The sequence below is a fragment of the Crocuta crocuta genome, unplaced genomic scaffold (assembly GCF_008692635.1).
Source record: "Crocuta crocuta isolate KB4526 unplaced genomic scaffold, BGI_CrCroc_1.0 scaffold127, whole genome shotgun sequence".
Classification (NCBI taxonomy): Eukaryota; Metazoa; Chordata; class Mammalia; order Carnivora; family Hyaenidae; genus Crocuta; species Crocuta crocuta.
The window spans coordinates 3,795,926-3,813,510 of NW_027532008.1; the positions used below are offsets into that span (position 1 = coordinate 3,795,926).

Genomic DNA, 17,585 nt, shown 5'->3' on the forward strand with positions numbered 1-17,585 from the left:
GAATCATATACCCATGCGGATACAAGGTGGTCACAGCTCCGAGACAGACAGCAGATACAGTATCTCTCCATATCCTTCATTTAATGTCAGGTAGTGCTTCAACCCAAACACACACAGGATACATACCGTAGAGAAAGGGACCTGAGGGCGTCTGAGTCATGCATGGTGTGGTAGGTACAAACCTTGGCCCAACGCAAAGGAGCAGTCACGGGCCTGGAAGAAAGATGGTACTCTTTTCTCCTCCCCATTTCTCTTTCCTATTAGTCCATGGAAGAGAAAGCGTTTTCAATCAGTGGAAGCCCTGAGGGCCCAGGGCCTAGGAGGGTAGATCTGGCTGTAGAGTATTACAAAATATATTTAAGAAAAAAGCAGCCCCAGGCCTCCCAGCAGCAACCCAAGTGTCAGCTGGTCCAGAGGTGTGACCTCTATGTCTAGGTGTTGGAAGGGGGAGGGGGTGATTGCTGGGCACTGGTGTCCGGTTATGATGGAGCAGCATAAGATTTTCCTTGCCCTGTCGACACATACAAACACAGCCCCCCTCCCCTCAGCCCTGCTCTGCTGGAAGGAAGCCGCTGAGAGTGATAGCTGGGTACAAAGTGTCCGGTGAGACCAGTTATGGGGTCTAATGCAGTGAAGTAAGCCATTCATTTAGAAGTGATTTTCACACAGAGGCAGGAAAAGCCAAACTTCTATCTCATCCTTTAGACGGAAACATTCCAACCTATACATTTATCTGTAACAAGTGTCTCAGTGCAAAACACGCCTTAGCGTCTGCTAAGGTTTGAAGCAAAGGAAGCATAATCCAACTTTTCCCTTTCAGTCGGAGCTCTGGCTTCCCACAAGACCTCTGCAAAGAGATTTCTAACTGTGAGGCAGAAAGGTCTGTGGTGAGGAAGGCAGCTATTGAAGGAATTCCAGGCGCATGAGACTGGATGTGCAGAGCTGAGTTCTGTCAGTTTCCTTTTCTACTAAGATCTTCTTCCTTCAGAGCAAACTTCCTCCTCAGGACCTCAGAGATCAGGACGGCAGGGTCTTCCTCCTTTAGTAAACTCCGGTTCCTGCAGACAAAGTCATAACTTATGTTAAGTACTTGCTGTGTCTCAGGCAGTGTTCTGTGTCTTTGATACATTATCTCATTCGGTCCTCAAAATAATCTTACAAAGTTGGTGCTATGATAACCCTTTTTTTCAGATGTGGAAACTGAAGCACAGAAGGATTATTTCCTGAAATGGCTACAGAATGTGGGCAAAGTAAAGGACTATCAACCTGGTAGAGCTGGTCTGTGGGTCACTAAGCTGCTGTTCCCACCTTTCGGTGCTATCTTTTCTTAGTAGCATTTCTGTAGGGGAAGGGGCTCTTGACTCTTGACTATTCTGACCTTTATTAAGTTGTGTGGGAAAGGTGTGCTGAGGATTTCCTACTACCCTGTCTGTCCATCAGGGGAGCTCTTAGATTTTGTTTTTTAATTGGAAAGAACACTTAACAAGAGATCCATGCTCTTAACAAATTTCTAAGTGTATTTAATACATTGTCAACTACAGGTACTATCTTTTTAAATTAATTTATTGAGAGTGCATGTGAGCAGGGGGGCGAATCTTAAGCAGGCTCCATGCTCAGCACGGACCTTGATGCAAGGCTTGATCCCCTCACCCTGGGATCAAGACCTGAGCTGAAATCAAGAGTCAGAGGCTCGACTGAGCTGCCCAGGCACCCCGCAATCTTCTTTCTTAATTAAAAAGTTTTTAGCTTTTAGTCAATTTTGTTTTTTTTAACCTTTTGACACCTTTCACCTATTTCTCCCATCTGCACTCCAGTCTCTGGCAGGCACCAGTCTTTTCTTTGTATCTACAGGCCTGTTTTTTGTTTTTAAAATTTATACTCACATATAAGCTATCATACAGTATTCTTCTGTCTGGTTTGTTTCACTTAGCATGATGACCTTGAGGCATCATAGTGTTGGATATGGCAAGGTTTCACTTTTTTAACCGCTGAATAATATTCCACTGTGTATCTCTACCACAATCCCTTTATCCACTCATCCACTTAGGCTGTTTCCCTACTTGGCTATTGTAAATAATGCTGCAGTGAATATGGGGGTGCATAGATCTTGAGTTAATGTTTTTGTTTTCTGATAATACCAGAAGTAGAACTGCTGGATTATATGGTAGTTCTATTTAATTTTCTGAGGAACCTCCATACTGGTTTCCATAGTATATGTACCAGTTTACATTCTTACCCAGTTACAAGGGTTCCCTTTTCTCCACATCCTTACATACACTGATTTTTTTTTTTTATAATGGCCATTCTAACCAGAATGAAGTAAATTGTGGTTCTGATTTGCATTCCTCTGAGGATTAGTGATGTTGAGCGTCTTTTCATGTACCTCTTGGTCATTTGTATGTTTCTTTGGAAAAATGTCTACTCAAGTCCTCTGTCATTCAGTAAAGGAAGTTCTGTACTCATTCAGTAAAGTAAGTAATTTCTATACCCAACCTGGGGCTTGAAGTCACAATCCACTGAGCCAGCCAGGCATCCCCTCTGCCCATTTTTTAATCCGACTGGGTTTTTGGTCTTTTTGTTTGCTTTTTGTCATTGAGTTGTAGGAGTTCTTCGTATATTTTGGATATTAGCCCTTATTGGATATATGACTTGTAAATATCTTCTCACATTCAACAGTCTGCCCTTTCATTTTGCTAATGGTTTCCTTTGTTGTGCAGAAGGTCTTTTGATACAGTCACATTTTGTTTATTTTTGCTTTTACTTTTGGTGTCCAGTTGAAAAGATCATTGCCATAACCTATGTCCACATGCCTGTTTTCTTCTAGTTTTATGGTTTCAGGTCTTACATTCAAGTTTTTAATATGTTTTGAGTTAATTTTTGCATGTGGTGTTAGGTAGTGGTTGAGTTCCATTCATTTGTGTGTGGCTATCCAGTTTTCCCCACACTGTTTATGGAAGATACGGTCTTTCCCCCCACTGTATGTTCCTGGCTCCTTTGTTATAACTTGACCATATATGTGGGAGTTTATTTATGGGCTCTGTTCTTCTCCACTGATCTGTTTTTATGCTAATACCATACTGTTTTAATTATTATAGCTTTATAATAGAGTTTGAAATCAGGGAGTGTGATGCCTTCAGCAGCTTCTTTTCAAGACTGCTTTGGCTATTTGGGGTCTTCGGGGTTCCAAATCAAATTTTAGGATTCTTTGTTCTAGTTCTGTGAAGAATGCCATTAGAGTTTTGATAGCAACTGCACTGAATCTGTAGACTGCTTTGGGTAGTATGGATATTTTAGCAGTATTAATTCTCCCAATATCTATACTTGTGTCTAATTTCTTTCCTTGATGTTTTGTAGTTTTCAGTATCCAGCTTTCACCTCCTTGGTTAAATTTAATCCTAGGTATTCTGTTCTTTTGATACAACTGTAAATGGGATTGTTTTTTAAATTTCTGTTAGAGAAATAACAGATTTTTACTTACTGATTTTTGTATCCTACACTACTGAATTACTTCTAACCATTTTTTAAAATTTTTAAAGAAATGTTTTATTTTTGAGAGAAGGACAGACAGAATAAAGGTGGGGGAGGGGCAGAGATAGAGGGACACACAGAATCTGAAGCAGACTCCAGGCTCTGAGCTGTTAGCACAGAGCCTGATGCGGGGCTTGAGCTCAGAAACCACGAGATCATGACCTGAGCTGAAGTTGGATGCATAGCCGACTGAGCCACCCATGTGCCCCTCTTCTAACCATTTTTTGGGGGTCTTGAAGGTATTGTGTATTACCTGCAAATAGTGACAGTTTTATTTCTTCCTTTCCAGTTTGGATACATTTTCTTTTTCTCACCTAATTGCTCTGACTAGGACAAAGTGGTGAATTGGCATCTTTTTTTTTGTTCTCAGAGGAAAAGCTTTCAGCTTTTACTGTTCGGTGTGATGTTAGCTGAGGGCTGGTCACTTCTGGCCTTTATTTAAATGTTGAGATATGTTCCTTCTATACCTGTTGAGTTTTTACCACAACTGGATGTTGAAATTTTGTTAGTCTTTCTGCATCTAGTGAGATGAACATAGGACTTTTATCCTTTGTTTTCTTAATGTGGTATATCACATTGATGGGCGGATATTAGACTACCCTTGCATGCCTTGAATAAACCCCACTTGATCATGGTGTATGATCCTTTTAAGGTATTGTTGAATTAAGTTTGCTAATATTTTGTTGAGGACTTTTGCATCTGTGTTCACCAGGGATACTGACTAGTTTTATTTTCTTCTGGTGTCCTTGTATGGTTTTGGTGTGAGGATAATGCTGCCTTGTAAAATGAGTTTGAAAGAGTTCCCTCCTCTTCTGTTTTTTGGAAGAGTTTGAGAATTGATATTCTTCTTTGAATGTTTGGTAGAATTCACCCAGTGAAGTCATCTGGTCTTAAATTTTTTTCATTGAGAGGTTTCTGATTACTGGTTTAATCTTCTTACTAGCAATCAATCAATCTGTTCTTTCTTCATGATTTAGTCTTGGTAGATTGTAGGTTTCTAGGATTTATCCAGTTCTTGTAGGTTGTGTTGGTATATAATTTTTCATTGTAGTCTCTTACCCTTTGTATATCTGTGGTATTAGTTGTAATCTTTTATTTCCGATTTTCAGTCCTCTTGGTGATTCTAGCTAGAGGTTTGTCTATTTTATCTTTTCAAAGAATAACCTTTCATCTTTTCTATTGGTTTTTAGTTTCTCTCACTTATTTCTCCTCTAATCTTTGTTATTTCCTTCCTTCTACTAACTTTGGGTTTCATTTGCTCTTTTTTCTGGTTCCTTAAGGTACAAAGTTATTTGAGTTTTATTTTTTGAAATAGGCACTTAATGCTGTGAACTTCGTTAGAATTGCTTTGGTGCATCCCATAAATTTTGGTGGATTTCCATTTTGTGTCAAGTTTTTTTTTTTTTTTTTTTTTAATGTCTCTTTTGGTTTCTACTTTGATTCCCAAGTTGTTCAGTAGATGTTGTTTAATCTCCACATATTTGTGAATTTTCTACTTTTCTTTGTGTAACTGATTTCTAGGGGGGGTTTTGGTGTAAAAAACATGATTTTATGAAAGCATAGGGACAGAACCCATGGGCAGAAAGAGCTGCCACTACTGATTGATTTCTAGTTTATTACTCTAGTTGGAAAAGATGCTTAATAGGATTTCAGTCCTATTACTCAGATTTGTGGCCTACTATACAATCTATCCTGGAAAATGTTCCATGTACACATGAGAATCTACCTTCTGTTTCTTTTGGATGGAATGTTCTGTATGTATCTGTTAAGTCTCTCTGGTCTAACATCATATAAGCCTGATGTTTTCTTATTTCTGTCTGGATGATCTACCCATTGATGCAACTTGGGCATTAAAGTCCCCTGCTATTACTGTATGGCTATCTCCCTTCATGTTTGTTGATATTTGCTTTATATATACATGCTCTTATATTGGGTTCATAAATATTTACAAATATTATATCCTGTTGGATTGACCCCTTTATCATTGTATAACCCCCTTTGTTTCTTACTACAATCTTTGTTTTGAAGTTGATTTTTTTTCTAAGTTATAGCTACACTAGCTTTCATTTGGTTTCTATTTGTATGGAATATCCTTTTTTTTAATTTTTTTTTTTTTTTTTTTTATTTCTAGGAGAGAGAGAGAGACAGCGTGAGCAGGGGAGGGTCAGAGAGAGAGGGAGTCACAGACTGAAACAGGCTCCAAGCTCTGAGCTGGCAGTCAGCACAGAGCCCGACGCGGGGCTTGAACCCACGAACCACGAGATCATGACCCAAGCGAAAGTCGGACGCTTAACCGACTAAGCCACCCAGGTGCCCCTGGAATATCCTTTTCTATCCCTTCACTTTCATCTGTGTGTGTTCTCACATCTAAGAGTCTCTTGTAGGCAGCACTTAGGTTTTGTTTTTTAATCTACTTAGCCACAGGCTTTTTTTTTTTTTTTTAGTCCTTTTTGGGACACCTAGGTGGCTCAGTCAGTTAAGTGTCCAACTTCAGGGCATGATCTCACAGTTTTTGTGTTTGAACCTCACATCGGGGTCTCTGCTGTCAGCACAGAGCCTGCTTCAGATCCTCTGTCTCCCTCCCTCTCTCTCCCCTAAGCATAAATAAACATTAAATTTTTATTTATTCATTTATTTAATATCTACACTCAGTATACGGCTCAACCTCATGCCCCAAGATCAAGAGTTGCATGCTGCCCATTTAGCCAGTGGTTTTTTTTTTTTAATGTTTTTATTTCTGAGACAGCGTGAGCAGGGGAGGGTCAGAGAGAGAGGGAGACACAGAATCTAAAACAGGTTCTGAGCTAGCCGTCAGCACAGAGCCCGACGCTGGGGCTCGAACCCACAAACCGTGAGATCACGACCTGAGCCGAAGTCGGGCACTTAACCGACTGAGCCACCCAGGTGCCCCAGCCAGTGTTTTTTGATTGGCATAGTCTACTGCATTTAAAGTATAATTATTGGGGTGCCAGGGTGGCCCTGTCAATTCAACTTTGGCTCAAGATCTCCTGGTTCGTGAGTTTGAGCCCCATTGTTGGGCTCTGTGCTGACAGCTTGCTTCTGATTCTGTGCCTGCCTCCCTCTCTCTGTCCCTCTCCTGTTTGCACTGTCTCTCTCTCTCTAAAGCATAAACATTGGTAAGTATGTACTTGCCATTTTATTGTTTTCTGTTTCTGTAGTTCTTCTCTGTACCTTCTCTTGTTTTCTTCTTTTGTGGTTTGATGATACTCTCTAGGGGTATGTTTATATTCTTTTTTATCTAGTGTATATTTACTGTAGGTTTTTGTTTTGTAGTTAAGATTAATCTAAGTAGAACTTTATCAATAAGTCTATTTTAAATTGATAAAATAGTTGCCAACTTAAGTTTGATCACATTCTAAAGCAAACATTTTTATTTTTATTCCTCTCTTCTGTTTTTGATGTCACATTTTACATCTTTTTATCTTGTGTATCCCTTAACTATTGTAATCAGTTACAATGTTTTTACTTTTGTCTATTTTACTTTTGTGTTTTTAACCTTAATAAGTGATAAAGACATTTTTATTTACTTTTATTCCATTTATCTTTCCAGTGAGATTTGCTCTTGTGTTCCTGTTTCTGATTAGTGTTTTTTTCAGCTTACAGAGGTTATTTTAGCATTTCTTGTACAACTGATTTAGTGATGATAAACTCTCTTGGCTTGTCTGGAATATTAGTTCTGAATGATAACTTTGCTTGGCTGGAATTTTTCTTCTTTTAGCATTTTGAATACATTTTCATTCCCTTCTTCCTGCTTTTAGGGTCTCTTTGGGTTCTTCTTGTTTGGAACTCTCTGGGCCTCCTGGAGCTAGAGGTCTGTTTCCTTCCCCACATAAGGGGTGTTTTAAGGCATTCTTTTTTCAAGTAAGATTTTTCTTTCTCTTCTTCTTGTAGCTCTACAATGAGAATGTTAATCCATTTGATGTTGCTTCTTTAAGTTCCTTAATTTGTCTTTTTTTTTTTTTTCCATTTCTTTTCCTACTAACTGCTCTGATTGGGGGAATTCTAGTGCTTTGTCTCTGAGTTCACTTACCCTTTCTTCTGTTTCATCTGATCTGCTGGTGAACCCCTCTAGTGTTATTTCTCAGTTCAGTTATTCTGTTCATCAGCTCCATGACTTGTATTTTTCATAGATTTTCTATCTCTTTGTTGAAGTTCTGTGTTCATCCTTTCTTCTCCCCACCTTCTCCCCAGTTTGGTATCTTTATGACCATTATTTTGAACTCTTTATCAGGTAGATTACTTATGTCTGTTACCACTGAGGTGTGTTTTTTTGTTGTTGTTGTTGATTTTTTATATTTCAGAGAGAGGGAGATGGAGGATCTGAAGCTGAGAGTGCAGAGCTCGATGCAGGTTTGAACTCACAAACTGACTTGAACCGAAGTCAGACACTTAACTGAGCCACCGAAGTAAATGCCCCTTCCCTGAGGTTTTTATAAGAGATCTAGAATTCATAGTGAAACATTCACATCATAAGTGAGCCAAGGGAACAAAAATCAACTCCAGATTGGGGTATGTTTAAATTACCTGATACATCATAAAAGAGTGTCCTAAAAACTTGGAAAATAAATAGGTGCTTTAAATTACATACATCCTTATGAAGGCATTTTACTGGTCATTAGGCTAGGTGTAAGGGCTAATCAACCTGTCACATTTCTGAATCTTTGCTGATGGGCTACTTTCTCGTTTTTAGTTATCAATTTAGTTCTATTAACAAATAAGTGGAGAAGGGGCTTGGATCTAATATGGTGAAGAGGCAAGTAACAGAAAATTTGAGTCTCATTCTATAAAACATTGACCAGGAAAAAAAGGCATAAGACAGCTTAAAAGCAGCAGCAGCTAAATTTGGGAATGCAGGAGATCTAGGAACTGTGGGTCAGTATGACCAACCTGGCTAGGCCCAAGAAGGGAGGTTAAAAATGACTTCTCTAAAGTCAGCCAGCCTTTGCAAGTAATTGGGGGCCAGAGGTACCAAGGTAACCTTCAACAAGAACTTCAAGTCAGGAGAAAGACCTCATGTCCCAGCCCCCAAAAGAGCTTTTTTAAATCTGCATTTACGAACAGCTGCACACCTGGCCTTTGGGGTCTGGATGTTGAACTTCAGTGTTTCAGTGCTCAAGAACCTGCATGTGAACAAGCTCCTGTGGTGCGTCCCACGAAGGAGGCTCAGACTACACTTGGAGAAACACTGCAAGGTAGTGACTCCCTCTGGTTAGAGCTCTCGGGCTTCTCTGCTAGGCGAGTTTCTCAAGGTAGGTATTTCCTAAACTCCTTCCCACCCCCACCTAAAACACCTAGGGCTCCACTCGTTGGGGGTTCTGCTTTATTAAGTTTAAGGTGTATTTTTAACAAATTCTGATGGGCAGCCAAGTTCAGAGTTTCAAATGCCTAGTTCAGGGTTGGCTTATATAAGAAGGGACCACCGTATATACAGATTTTTTAATGTTGAGTTTGAGAGAGAAAATCCCAAGCAGGCTCTGTGCTGTCAGCACAGAGCTCAATGTTGGGCTTGATTCAGAGCATGAGCCAAAGAACTGGACACCTACCCAACTCAGTCACCCAGGCTCCTCTAGGGGACCACCATATTTTAAAGCAGAAACCGTCCCTAACTTTATGAAATTCTCCATCTATCAAAAAGTCTACCAGTTTGAGATAATAATTATTATGCAACCCCATTTTGAAGGGTGGGGCATGGGGACACTTGTCACCAGAAAGAACTAAAGTGGTGAAGTCCCTCTGGGGGACAGAAGTTGGATTAGATAAATCTCTACTAATGACTGAATTAGATCATCCAACCAAGTGTAAAGTGTTGCTCTTTCCTCAAACCGGAGCCTGGGGTGTTATTAAGCAAGCAAGCTATAGCTTTGTGAATGGAGTAAATTATAGCTACTACTGAGGACTTACTAAGTTTCTACTAGACCACTGGCCACAAGTGACTTAAACGGTAAATACGTCACCAGAGCTCCTTGTCAAATACTTACAGATCTTGGCTCTGTTTCATCCGGTGGAAGTCCTTCAGGATCCCCATCATATCTGCAAAGCTGCTGGCCTTGGATAGAGAGACACAGTCATCGTCTTCAGACGAACTGCAGGTAGCCTTGTGTTCTGGTCTGCAACATTCGGGGCTGGCAGAACAAAGCAGGGGGACTGATGGAAGCTCAGGGACCTCTACCTCGGTCTCCTCGGTGATGTCACTAATGACAAAGGAAGTTGTAGAGTGGAATGAGGATCCAAAACAAGGTAAGGGAGAAGAAACATTTGAACTTCCTGGAGATAAGAAATCTGGCGTTAATGAAGCCGAAGCTGAAAGAGAAAACAAAGGCATGGATGGACATTGGGGCTAGAACACAGCAGTAATATCTTCTCCCCACAAGCACTGCCTACCAAAAACACTCATTTCCTGGGCTGACACCATGACATTCTGGCAGAGTCCAGGACAGTACGTGTAAGCCAGTGGAAGATTCTTCCACTACCCTCCCCTCTCAGGCTCTAAAGAAGATAGAGAAGCACTGAGCTCTTCCAGTGTTCTGGGAGTGTGGAAAAACCTACCCCATAAAGGCTTAGGCACCTAAAATCTCCCATTCTGGGCTATGGAGTGACAGCCCTATTTCGACCAAAGCAGCAGTAACAGAACCAAGGTCAGAATTTGTCCTTTCTCTAACTGGGCTGTGCTTCTGAGTGAATGGAAGAGTAGCAAAAACAGAATGGTGATAGTCCTCCTAGTTTCTCAAAACAGAAAGATTTTTAAGTTTCATTTTTCATCAACTACTTCAGCTTGTCTCTTGGATGATATAAATATATATAAAAATGCAAACAACATATAAATGCAAAGTTTAAGTCTACTTTCTTTATACAACTGTCAAATGATTTTCATGGGCTGCACCAACAGATAAAGTCATAGCTCCCAAACCTCAAGTCAACAAGGACTAGGAAAGTGAGGATGGAAGGAAAAGGAGGATAAACCTTGGGCAACTTGGGCGAGATCCACATGTTGATGTTTCATGCACGAGATCAAGACAGACTCTTGTCTATTTCCAGTGGTTCTGCCTTTGAGATAGATGGGAGGATGGGAGGTGGTCTCTAGTAGAACAAGGAAAGGGACGATAAGTGCTTACAGGGGATAGCTCTCTTAGTGGTGGGGAATACTTATTTCTCATTGAAAATGAAAGCTGCTAGAGGGCTCATGGAATATGTGATCTTAAAGACACCTAGAAGAGGGTATTGGTTTTTGTGGCCAAGGGAGGGAATCTGCCTGAGGTCACAGGTAAAGATTTTGTTCCTAACCAGACCAGTCAGCCCAAAATGACCGATGGAAACCATCCAAGGAGTACTAGAGGCCAGCCAGGCCTCAGAACAGCCCCAGAGCTTTGGGCCTATGGCCCCTTGAATCATGGACCATCATTTTCCTACCCTTATCCTGTACCAAAAGCCAGGGTAAAAGGAACAGCCTACTGTATTCTGACCCTGATTCAGGAGTTCTTACCTGCATCGGATGCCACTATCTTAGCAATCTGGCTGCGCAGGTGGCTCAGTTCATCCTGCAGCTCTGTGGTGCGGCTTAGGGCTGGCAGGGCTGGCTTCTTCAAGGCCAGGAGCCGCTCCTCAGACCCACGCAGGTTGGGCACGGAGGCATTGCGCTGCATGACAATCAGAGGGCTGGGCTTCCAGGTGTGCTTCAGGGGCCGTGTGTCACTCCTGGACCAGGGAAAGACGGGTATGTCAGTCAGAGACAGCCAGCCACTGTGCCCCTTCTAGAATTCCTTCACTCATTGCTACACGAGTAACACAGCCAGGTCTGCTCCCACTCAGAGCCCACAGCTTTCGTTCCTATTGCGCTCAGCCCCTCTTGAGCACTCTCCCTGCTGCCTGCCATCTCATCTGGACAGAATCTCCCTCCCTGTTCCCCAGCAGACCAGCTAGTGCCTCAGCTACCTGACCCGGGCATATGTCTCCTCTTCATCTGCAGCAATCCAGGCGATGTCAGCCAGAGTAGGGACTGGGGGTACATCCCTCAGACACAGGTCAGAGATGTTGGGCAGGGTCTACGGGAAAGCAAAAGTCCATCAAAAAACACTGACATCAAGAGGAGACTTATCAAAGGCTGCAAAACATATGGAGGGGGGCACCTAATTCAGCCCTAGGTGCCAGGGCAGCTTCCTCAAGGGGAGAAGACAGTTCCTCATTGGAAACAGTTTGAATAAAAGGTCAGAAGAGAGTGTGTGGGATTACAAATAGTTCAGCACAGCTGTACAGAGCCGGGGATGGGGAGGGTGGTTTGCAAAAGGCTGGAAAGCAAATTAGAAACTTTGATTCTAAGATCAGTAATGAGTCACTGGAGGATTTTAAGTAAGAATCAGATCTTAAAAGATTACTCTGGCTGCGGTGTGGAACATGCATGAGAGAGTGAAGAGACTAGTTATGAGGCTGTTCTATCTTCCAAGCAAAACATGGCAGCCTAGGGTAGGACTGGGACCTGTGGGTTTGTTTGTTTTAATGTTTATTTTTGAGAGAGAAGGAGGCAGAGAATCCCAAGCAGGCTCCATGCCACCAGCATAGAGCCCAATGATGGGCTCAAACTCAAATCATGAGATCATGACCTGAGCAGAAACCAAGAGTCAGATGCTTAACTGACTGAGTCACCCAGGCACCCTGGGAACTGTTTTTACATATAAAGTTTTACTGGGGAAAGTTCACGCCCATTCATTTATTGTTTGTGGTATCTTTTAAGCTGCACCTGCAGAAGTGAACAGTTGTAACAGTAGTTATGGCCCACACACTAAAATATTTACTATATGGTCTTTTAAAGAAAACATTTGTGGGGTGCCTGGGTGGCTCAGTTGGTTAAGCGTTCGACTTCCGCTCAGGTCATGATGTCACGGTTTGTGGGTTTGAGCCCCGTGTCAGGCTTTGTGCTGTCAGCTAGCTCAGAGCCTGGAACCTGCTTCGGATTCTGTGTCTCCCTCTCTCTCTGACCCTCCCCTGCTCACGCTTTCTCTTTCTCTCTCTCTCTCTCTCTCTCTCTCAGAAATCCATGCATCTTTAAAAAAAAATTTGCTGTCCCTGATTAGAGCAAAGGATCTTCAGTGGGGACTGGTCAGAGTTGCCTTTTAATAGAAATGGCCACTAAGAGCATCTTGCTCTCTCTGGCTGTGAGAATACATGTGCAAGATCAACAGTCTTGTTATCAACAGGAAGTTTCTCCTGACTAGCTCTTTACAACACATCTGAGGCTAATTAGGATTACACTGTTATAGCAGCATTGTTTTAAGCAAACTTGAGAAGTTAAATAACAAGAAATTATACCAAAAGAATAAGAGGATTCCTTAAGATATCCCCTCAACCCAAATGAACAACAACCAAGGAACAGACAAGGCTAAGTGACTCTATTAAATAAAAAGTTAGGAGGATTCTGTCATGCTATGATTGTAACAAAGTAAAAAAAAAACCATGCATCTATAAAAAGATGGAACAGAACTACACAAAAACATTAATAGTTATTTTATGTTAGGACTATGTGATTAGATGTAATTTATTTTTCTTTCTCCTTTTTTACTTTCCATAATTTTTTGTGTGGATAAATTTAAAAAATAAATCAGCAAGATTCCCTTAAATAATATTTAAGGGAATTTACAATCAAATCCAGGAATAATTTCTCAAAAACCCATCTATACCCATGGGTTATTCAGATGTTTCTGCTACAAACTGGTAGGCAGATCAGAATTGGTAGCTCCAGCTTTTAAGATAGGGAACCTGGGTCTCACAGGAGTGATGTGATACTCACTCCAAGCTCACACAGAAAAGGACAACCCAGAAGTTACCGTTAAGATGGGCCACTTAGGGGAAGCCTCCGCTTGTTTTCCTTCCCAGAGTGCTGCTCCACTACCAACAGTTAAATGCATTAACATATACAGAGAAGTGCGCACCGTGCCTGGCACACGGCACGCGCTCGGTAAATGTTAGCCAGTACTACTCCTCCTGCTCCCACCACGCCCCTGCTCTGTGGGAGCCTGTGCCCTTGACACTCCCTGCCCAGCAGCGTCTGGCTAAAGGACTGAAGGGGTTATAGCTAAGTGGGGGGTCAACACCACGGAGTCCCTCTGTTCCCTAGCTGTTCTCCCCTTTGTTTTGATGCTTTGGGCAGCTAGGACCACACCCTGCCCATGCCCTTTAGGCAGCTCTGGATAACTGGCAATCTGGGTCACAGGATGGCCACCCCCACACTTCCAACTCCATTCTTGACTCTAATACCACCCCCGACACCACTTCTGACTCCAGAATGAGCTACAGATTTCACAGCTCAGCATCTGATACAGAAACTCCCTTCATTTCTGTTTCCACCTGGACCCATGTCTTCAGGCATATATTTGTCACATCTGTGTAGGCAGTTTAAGTACCTGTGCCTCAGTTCCCCAAATGTACACACCTTAAGCATCTAGCCAGGAGCTGGTACTTAACCATTCGTGCTTAGAGGGAGGTAGCTGGGCCTAAAAAATGCTACTTAGCTTTCCACTGCAGAAGGAGGGTGCGTCTGAGACGGGCTGGGGAAGCATCTGTCACAGAGTGGGTGCCAAAGGCCCCCTAGACCCAGAAGGAAGCCTTAAGTAGTCTAGTAAAGGAGTGCCCAGACTTGGCCAGAAAGAAAAGGCTGAGGAGTAATGGTCTCAGGGAAACATAAGTGGCCAGGTCTTCGGGCTGGTAAGAAAAGCAGAGTTCGACCTCTGTGTCCCACATAGAGACCTGAGAGGGTTGCAGGCAAACACCTGAGAGCACAGACACGGCTACTCTGGAAACGCAGTTCAGCAGGGCCTTTGGCCTGCTCTGATAAGCTGGACTGCAGGAGCCTGATGAAAACTTAGTCACTTAGTGGTGGCACCAAAGATGCAAGATTATTCATTTATTAACAGATTGGAAGTCTGACAGTTGTGGTCACAGTTTGTGTGCAATCAGGAAGGCACAATGACCAGTATCCATTGTATGTACTTAATATTTCTGGACAAAATGAAAAAGTGATCGGGAAAGCAACCTGCCTTAGCAACACCAAATAGCACCATCTTCCCATAGTTTCTGAGCTTCTACTTACCCTGCTCTTCCAGTACACTTACCTCAAAGGATGCCCGGGGACATGGCTTCAGGGGCAGGTTGGTTCCAATTCTTCTCACTACACTGCGAGCAGCCCCATGGGGCTTATTTTGCCAGATTGGGATGGTCTAAAGCAGAAAGTGACAAGGAGCTAAGAAAGGGTCTAACTACTCTTCGATCCTACCTCCCCCACCCCTTTAGCAGGGAGACTGAAGTCCCCAGGAACAGGGTGCAGGGTGGGGTTAAGTCCAGTCTTACAAGTCTTAATATGAGTTAGGGCAGGTTCCCCAGTTGCTAGCCTTCACCTTGGCCAGCCACTTAGGGGGATACTGCTGTTGCCAAGGCATCGTCAGTGCCGGGAGGATCAGTGAAGAGGTGAGGAATTAGTTGGGTGTAGGGATCATGTTGGCTTCCCTCCCTTTCCTCAGCACAGAAAAGCAGAAACACGTTGACTCCTTAACTGCCTCCAAGACCACAGTTGGTTTTGCCTGTGGGAGGGCAGGAGGTATGTGGAAGTGTCACCTCCAGGGGAAAGGAAGAATTAACTGGAGAGTCTCAGAATTTCCTAAAGAACTTCAGCAGGCCCAGGGCTCAACCCTTCCCCACCCCGGCCCTGCCCTGGGAATGTCTTTTCCTTACCACACTGGCTTCCATTCCCGACACTTCAACCGGCTCCTGCACTTGAAGGACAAGGCAGCCACGGGGCAGCTCGGGGAGGTTGGAGGCGTGACTCCTTCATATCAGGCCATCTTAAGGAACACCGGGTTTCTCTCCCTGTGAAACAAGCCCCACAAAAACCAGGTCCTGCAGAGCCATGACTTACACCAAGTTTTCTCAGATGTTTCACAGGGGAGAAAAACAGCTCAAGAGACTGCCCTCACTTAACAATGGCTCCAAATCCAGACCCTTAAAGGTTCTGTTCCAGACTTGTTGCATGAGCTTGGCAAACTATGGGAGCCTTCCTGACCCCTGAGGTTTCCTGAGGCAATACAGTAAAACCTTGGTTTGTGAGCATAATTCCTTCCGGAAAGAAACATGCCTGTAATCCAAAGCACTTGTATATCAAAGCGAATTTCAAGAACCATTGGCTCAGTAATGATCATGTGACATTGGGTGTCACACAGCACTCCTACTGCAAGACATCACTCGTTTATCAAGTTAAAATTTATTAGAAATGTTGCTCGTCTTGCGGAATGCTTGCCAGAACAAGTTACTCACAATCCAAGATTTTACTGTACTTGTAAAGGTGTAAATAGAACTTGCGGTGGGGGGGGGGAGGCGGGCACCTCAGTGGTTCAGTTAATCCTCTGACTCTTAATTTCAGCTCAGGTCATGATCTCATGGTTTGAGAGTTCAAGCCCCACATGGGGCTCTGTGCTGATGGTGCCAGGCCTGCTTGGGATTCTGTCTCCCTTTTTCTCTCTGCCCCTTCCTCACTTATTTTCTCGCTCCCTCTCTCTCTCCCCTCCCTCAAATATAAACAGTTAAAAAAAAAAATTCCTTTGGTAGTTACGAAGCCAAATCGTAGGTCCCATCCAAACCCAGCATTCTTTGCTGAAAAAGGGATGTAAAAGCCCAGCATGTGCCACCAAGCCTAACACTGCTGGGACCTGGCAAGGGGAGATGTAAAATAGACAAATGGAGAATGAACAGCTAGCTCTTGCCAATATGAGTCTACTGGGCTACAGGGAAAAGATCCAAATGTTTTTCTCCTGCTTAGCTATGACTGGTCTTTTAGCCTCTGGCAGGTCATATAACCTTTCTGAAAGTTGGCTCTTCCATATGCAAAGAGGACAAGAAGAGCTGCCACCTAGATTATTTTAAGGATCCATCAGTGAAACAGGGGATTTTAAAGTACTTAATGAACTGTTAAAACAAAACACTGATGGATGGGGTCATTCAGGACTGGATTCTTCACAGCTGCTCCTGTATGGTGAGCAGATGTAATCAATGGACTCGTTCCCTTGTTCATCCAACACTAACAATACCCACCCTGCGCTGGGCCCTGTAGGGACTTTGGAAGGAGTAAGACACACCCATGCTCTCACGAAACACACAATCTGGAAGAGAAATAGGACCTAAATACATAATTCTAGCAAAGGCTGAATATCACTGCTTAAGAAAGGTACACTAAACAGGCCAAGTGAGTTCAGGCCCCTGCCCCTGCACCCTCATGGTGAGTTCAGAGGGGGAAGGAAGGGATGAAAAACAGCAACCAAAGCACAGGTCCAAGACAGGAAGGTGAGAGGGGTATAAAGAGGAGCACAGAAGGAAATCTGCGGTCAGGTCATGAGAGCTGGGAATGTTCAGGCAGGTGAGAATTCCCTGGGGAGCCACAGGCAGGCTCTGAATAGGGGACGGACTAAAACCTCCCTTGCAGGATTTCTTTCACCTGCAGGCGAAGAATTATCATTCACTTTATGGTACACGTGAGGAAAGGAGGCTAGAGAGAGGAAACAGACTAAGGTCACTCGGTGGTCACACCAGAAGAAAGTACAAGTCTGGTCTAGATCCTGCTACTTTCTGCATGGGCTCAACTCTCTGCAGGTCAAGCCTTTATCAAAGTCCCTCTGGGCCAGGCTCTACTGAATGTCCCTGCTGCCACAGTTCCACGTAACAGCGGTTCCCTGTGCTGCTCACTCTAGGCGCTACAAGCCACTTCCTCTCCGAACTTACTTCCAAAGACTCAGCTGGGCCTAACACAACAGCCAGAGAGATCTTTCTAGGACACACTGCTCCTATGTTTAACGCCCCCCTCCCGCTCAGGCTTGCTATAACCAGCAGGATCACATCTACACTCAGAACGGCCTGCAGGGACCTCCACGATCCGGCCCAACCTCACTAGAGGAAACTCCGAGGCCTGCGGTTAGGCCCCCGCACACCTGACAACCACACCTCCTGCGCTCCCCTAAGCCTCCAGCCACGCTGGCCGCCGCAGCACCGTTCCCGCCGCTTGAAAC

The 17,585-nt window shown here is 43.4% G+C and overlaps 1 protein-coding gene across 5 annotated transcripts in view; it reads right to left on the reverse strand.

The window, feature by feature from the left end:
• Nucleotides 1–64: 64 nt before the first annotated feature.
• The window catches only part of MTFR1L (mitochondrial fission regulator 1 like), an 18,495-nt gene continuing 974 nt past the window's right edge, over nt 65–17,585 (reverse strand). For 2 of the 5 annotated variants that reach the window (XM_077775551.1, XM_077775550.1), the window contains exons 2-7: nt 15,265–15,399; nt 14,649–14,753; nt 11,479–11,588; nt 11,030–11,241; nt 9,528–9,849; nt 65–1,058 (exon numbers count right to left, since the gene is read on the reverse strand). In XM_077775551.1, coding sequence (XP_077631677.1) covers nt 953–1,058; nt 9,528–9,849; nt 11,030–11,241; nt 11,479–11,588; nt 14,649–14,753; nt 15,265–15,279 — 870 coding nt within the window. In that variant the 5' untranslated portion in view covers nt 15,280–15,399 and the 3' untranslated portion in view covers nt 65–952. Of the gene's footprint in view, nt 1,059–9,527; nt 9,850–11,029; nt 11,242–11,478; nt 11,589–14,648; nt 14,754–15,264; nt 15,400–16,617; nt 17,552–17,585 lie in introns of those variants that run through there. The other 3 variants (XM_077775553.1, XM_077775552.1, XM_077775554.1) reach the window with 3 other exon arrangements.